General features: G+C 48.7%; 1 protein-coding gene across 1 annotated transcript; it reads right to left on the bottom strand.

Annotated features, from left to right (window-relative positions):
• Positions 1-1,707: 1,707 nt before the first annotated feature.
• Positions 1,708-2,871, bottom strand: LOC130404971 (forkhead box protein G1-like). Its single transcript, XM_056609925.1, has one exon. It carries the CDS (start codon positions 2,869-2,871, stop codon positions 1,708-1,710), a length of 1,164 nt encoding a protein of 387 aa, XP_056465900.1.
• Between the last annotated feature and the right edge of the window lie 2,581 nt (positions 2,872-5,452).

Raw genomic sequence — 5,452 nt, 5'->3', positions numbered from 1 at the left:
CGTCGCTCTGTAGGCCTGCAGCGTATTCTAACCAATCACAGCGTCGGTCAACACATCCTGACTTCACACATTTTAAGAACAAATTGTTCATCATGAAAATGTTCATCATTTTAATACATTTTAAAAACAAACAGCAACAAAACAAAACTTTATCATACAACGCTGACATCAAAAAGTGCAAAACGTTGAAAAATATTAACGAAAAACATCAAAATTCTGTTGTGAGATAAATAATAGAGTTACAAAGTTACTATCAGTTATCTGAGTGGAGATTTTTAGACTTAAAGACTTTAGTGTGTGTGTGTGTGTGTGTGTGTGTGTGTGTGTGTGTGTGTGTGTGTGTGTGTGTGTGTGTGTGTGTGTGTGTGTGTGTGTGTGTGTGTGTGTGTGTGTGTGTGTGTGTTCGTGTGTATGTGTCTTTCATCAGGTAGGCCATGTCCAGGTGAACAGACCTGTCTGCTCGTTATTCAAACGGACTGAACGTCTCTTAAAGTCCAGACGTGGCCGCATTCCCGTGACACCGCGTGGGCCTCCGAAAGCAACATATAGATTTTTATATGAAATAATGAAGTTATTACGGTAAATACTATGCTAATACATGTGTTTATATATTACTAATATATATATTACTAAGATATATAAATCTATATTAGGATAGTATTTACCTGAGTGAGTTCATATTTATTTTAACTTCAGTAAACGTAACTCGGTGCTCCTGCTACTCTGCGCCACCGGGGCCGGAGCGCAAGGCGCCGGTTAAAGGGAAAGCACACCGGAGACCGGCCGGCGGGCATGCGCTGAGCGGGAGCCATGCGGGGCCCCGGGGGCATTGCGGGGCCCCGGGTCCGTCACGATCTGACCAGATAACGGGGTACGGGAAGGGAGAGCAGTTTGCATATCCGGGCACGTCCCGGTAAAGACTGCTCTACGGCCGTGAGGAGCGTGGCGGGGCCTGGGGCGCGAGGCCCCACCCCTCGGGTGATATGTAGGAGGCCAGCAGGAAGCTTTAAGGCGTTTCTCTTCAGATATATCATTTATTAAAACCCATATTCATAAATAACTCTTAGCTGAGACGCTCCTTTCCTTTGTATTTAAATACTTTAAATACGTTGAACAATAAATACAAAACATAAACAAACCTCAAAGTACACGAGGTCTGGAGAGATATAAATAGCTCGGATATACGTGACGTCCCCTTTGGCTTTTCTAGTTCCACACCGACGGTCACCCTCTCTCCCCCTTTATCTACCCTTCTTTCTCCTTTACCTCCCCCTCTCCCCCCTTTACCTCCCCTTCTCTCCCCCTTTACCTCACCCTCTTGCCCCCTTTACATCCCCCTCTTTCCCCCTCGCTCCCCCTTTATCTCACCCTCTTAAATCCTTTACCTCCCCCTCGCTACCCCTTTACCTCCCCCTCTCAACTCCTTTACCTCCCCCTCGCTCCCCCTTTACCGCCCCCTCTTCTCTCACCTTACCCCCCCCCTCTCTCCCCCTTTACCTCACCCTCTCTTTTCCTTTAACTCCCCCCCTCCCCCCCTTTTATCTCCCCCACTCTCCCCCTATACCACACCCTCTCCCCCTTTACCTCAACCCCTCTGTCCCACAGACCCCTCTGGTGGGGGGGGGGTGGGGTTACTAAGTGTTACCCCTCCTATCGGCCCTCTAGTTTCCGCGCGCTGCGTGCGTCCTCGGCGGGTCGTGCGGAGGTTCAGTTTAAGAACGCGTTCGGCGTCACGCGCTTCTGGTGGGAGAGCACACCGGGGAACCCGCTCGAGCCTACCGGGGAAAAGGACGGGAGTGTTGTGGATCTGAGCGGGTCCGTGAGCTGCGAGCCGCTCGTGAGGCCGCCGAACGGCGCGTGGCCGCCCTGCGACAGGTGAGACGGTGGCGGCGCGTGCTGGTTCCCGGAGACGTAATATCCTGTGGTCTGTCCGGATAGCAGCCCGACGGGGGGCGAGCACGAGCCCATCCCGTAACCGTTCGTCATGCCCAGCGGACCGGGGCGCGAGAGGTCTCCGTTCCCGAGCTGCTCCACCGGCGGCAGCAGCGACCCGTAGCCAGCGTGCGCCTGGCCCAGAAAGCCGTGGGGGGGCGCGGGGGCGCCGGTGAAGTGCGCGTGGTGCGGGTGCAGCGACAGGAACGGGGACAGCTGCCAGTACAGCGGGCTGCTTGCGCGCTCGCTCATCCCCAGGCTCAGCGGCGCGAATCGGAGCCCGCGCTTCATGGCCAGCTTGCCGCGCGAGGTGGCGGAGCGCCGACGCAGCTTGCCGGTGGTCCCGCCGATGAACACGTCGTCACTGCTGGGGTCCAGCATCCAGTAGTTGCCCTTCCCCGGGTCGTCGTAGTGGCGCGGGACCTTCACGAAGCACTTGTTGAGGCTGAGGTTGTGGCGGATGGAGTTCTGCCAGCCCTGCCGGTGCTCCCGGTAGTACGGGAAGTTCTTCATGATGAACTCGTAGATGCCGTTGAGCGTGAGCCGCTTCCCGGGGCTCCCGCGGATCGCCATCATGATCAGCGCGTTGTAGCTGAACGGCGGTTTGTCGGTTTTCCCGGTCCCGGTCACGGTACCGGGGCCCCGCTTCTCCGACGGCGGCAGGTCGTCGTCGTCATCCTCGGTGCATCGCGCGCAGCCGTCCTCCCCCTCCGTGCGCTCCTCCTCCTCATCGCCCTGTTCCTCTTCCTCGCGGTCTGCTTTGTCCGGGGTCCGTGCGCACGAGCCGTCCACCGTCCCGGGCGAGGCGGCGCGCGGTGACGGCGTGTCGGGGCCGCGGGCCGCGTGCTCCCCGCGGTCCGCGCGGTCTGCACGCAGGAGGCTGTGAATGCTGAACGAGGAGGAGCGACGCGCGTGCGGCGGCTCCTTTAGCGCCTCCATGCCGGCAGGAAACCAACAGCCTCCTCTCCTCCTCTGCGCGCTGCGAGAAGAAGAATGAACACGCGCCGAACGGTACGGGTTGCTTGGAGAGGGGGGGGGGGGGGGAGAGGAGGATAGAGAGAAGGAGAGAGAGAGAAGGAGAGAGAGAGAGAGAGAGAGAGAGAGAGAGAGAGAGAGAGAGAGAGAGAGAGAGAGAGAGAGAGAGAGAGAGAGAGAGAGAGAGAGAGAGAGAGAGAGAGAGAGAGAGAGAGAGAACGCTTACAAACAAACAAACAAACAAACACACGCATGCGTAAAGGCGCACGAGCCAACGACTGAGCCGAGCGGCGACAGAAACACTCAGACCGTGTGGGCAAACAAGATGATATGTTCAGGGTGTGTGTTTGTGTGTGTGTGTGTGTGTGTGTGTGTGTGTGTGTGTGTGTGTGTGTGTGTGTGTGTGTGTGTGTGTGTGTGTGTGTGTGTGTGTGTGTGTGTGTGTGTGTGTGTGTGTGTGTGTGTGTGTGTGTGTGTGTGTGTGTGTTTTTACGAGCCATGGCAATTTCTGCTTGTGCTTGTATTTTTTTCAACGAATAAAGTCTTATAGGAGGACATGCGCGTGAACACATCCTCAAACACACGCCGCGCGGCGGCGGCGGCCGGGGAGGGGGAGGTGGTACTCCAGAGCCTCGCGCTGATCCTGCTGCTACGGAACTCGGCGCGTCGTAACGGAATCAGGTTCTCCTTACGATCGACTCCCGGGACCGGCCCTGGAGGCGGCCGATCTCGGGAAGAAAGTGTAATTTAGTCCGAGGATCCAAGGGCCCGAGGGCCTTTATCAGAAGATTCTCACTACGGATGTGATCAATGACATCGTGCTGCTGTAAGAATTATTGATCATAATTGGTTGGGAATTATGAGCAAATTTTAGTTGTTTCAGTGCTAAAATGATTGGTGGTTTTTGAAGAAAGGTAAAAATCTGAAATATCCTAGAAATGGCTTTTACGTGATAGATAAAGACAAACCAATGATTTTCATAAACCTTTTCGAATTTTGAAAAGTGTTCGGATCTCTTGGTTTTGAAGCATACTTTCTGATAATTGAAAAATACATTTGTTAACCATTATAGAATAACAAAACACAAAAAACAGTTCCTTCCCAAATTTACTTAATCACTCCTAAAAGTAAACTATTACCTTTACTGTAAGTTAGAAACCAGTAGTAAATATATTTTATTTCATATATTATTATTAATTTCTAACAATGCAATATTTGATTTAATTATTTAATTAATATAACACATTACTTTGCAATTTACAGCACTGTCCTTTAAAGTATAAAATCATTGTTCCTTAAGTATAGAATTCTCTCAAGCAATTCATGTTCATTCATGTTCATATCATGTTCATACTCTCACCGTATTTATATCTATATTCATATTTATATTATATATCTATATATTCCATTCATATTCATCAACAGACAATGCTTTGCACTAATTATGTCCCTGCACTGTTTACTTCTGCACTACCACCGGTGCACAGTCCTCAACCATACCACCTTATCATAACGGTCAATGTATCAATATAACCTGTCTTTATCAGGCCTGGTAACCACTACATATGCTCTGTAGTCCTTACCCTTTAATTGTAAGTGTCTGTGACTGTTTTAGATTCCTTTTATGTGTGTGAGATATTTGTGTGTATATGTATATGCTGTTACTGGATGCCAAATATTTCCCTATGGGATGAATAAAGTATCAATCATTCAATCAATCAATCAATCAATCAATCAATCAATCAATTATTTACTTTTAAATCCAGTAATCAATTATATAAATCATCATCATATCAATCAAATAACTATATTAAGTTATTTGATTGGATGTTTTTTAGGTGTCAGAATTGTTATTAGTTGTTTAATTGAACATATTTCTTTCTTTAATCATTTGATTTCTTTTCTTAGATGTATTTAATTTATCTGTCAAATTTAACTACCATAATAAGTCCATAATATATTATTCTTTGTTCAGTAATAATTGAACTGCTGACAACACTTCATATATAATATTTAACATTTGCAATTAAATATTTAACATTCCATTTATTTATATTTTTATATTTTATTGTAACATTTTATGTTATAGTTTAGAACTAAAAGTTTGCATTTAACTATTATTATTTTTTATAAAATTATAAGTACAATCGAGCTATGATATGCCCAATGCAAATAAAATTAGTTAATTTGGCGAACTGAATCTAATTGGCCAGGCCTTCCAGGTGATTGGCCACGGCCAGGCCTTTCAAGGTCTCCGATTGGCCAGGCCTTTCCAGATCTGTGATTGGCCAGGCCTTCCTGTTTTCCTCCACACTATTTGTTCTTCTCTTCGTTCGAGTTTGTATGACAATAAAGGAACAGCAGATTAAACAGGACAGACGTGCGGCCACGCGCACACCGAGCACGCAGATCCTCATCCGCACCTTCCTGCCTTAACTGGCCTCTTACTGCCTTGCTCAGGGAATAGGACCCCCACTGTGACACCCTTGACTATATCCACGCAACATGCACTTCTCCTCGCTCTACTCCCCCCTCTCTCAACTCC

The sequence above is a fragment of the Gadus chalcogrammus genome, chromosome 15 (assembly GCF_026213295.1).
Source record: "Gadus chalcogrammus isolate NIFS_2021 chromosome 15, NIFS_Gcha_1.0, whole genome shotgun sequence".
Classification (NCBI taxonomy): Eukaryota; Metazoa; Chordata; class Actinopteri; order Gadiformes; family Gadidae; genus Gadus; species Gadus chalcogrammus.
This window is presented reverse-complemented; position numbering and strand designations above follow the sequence as displayed.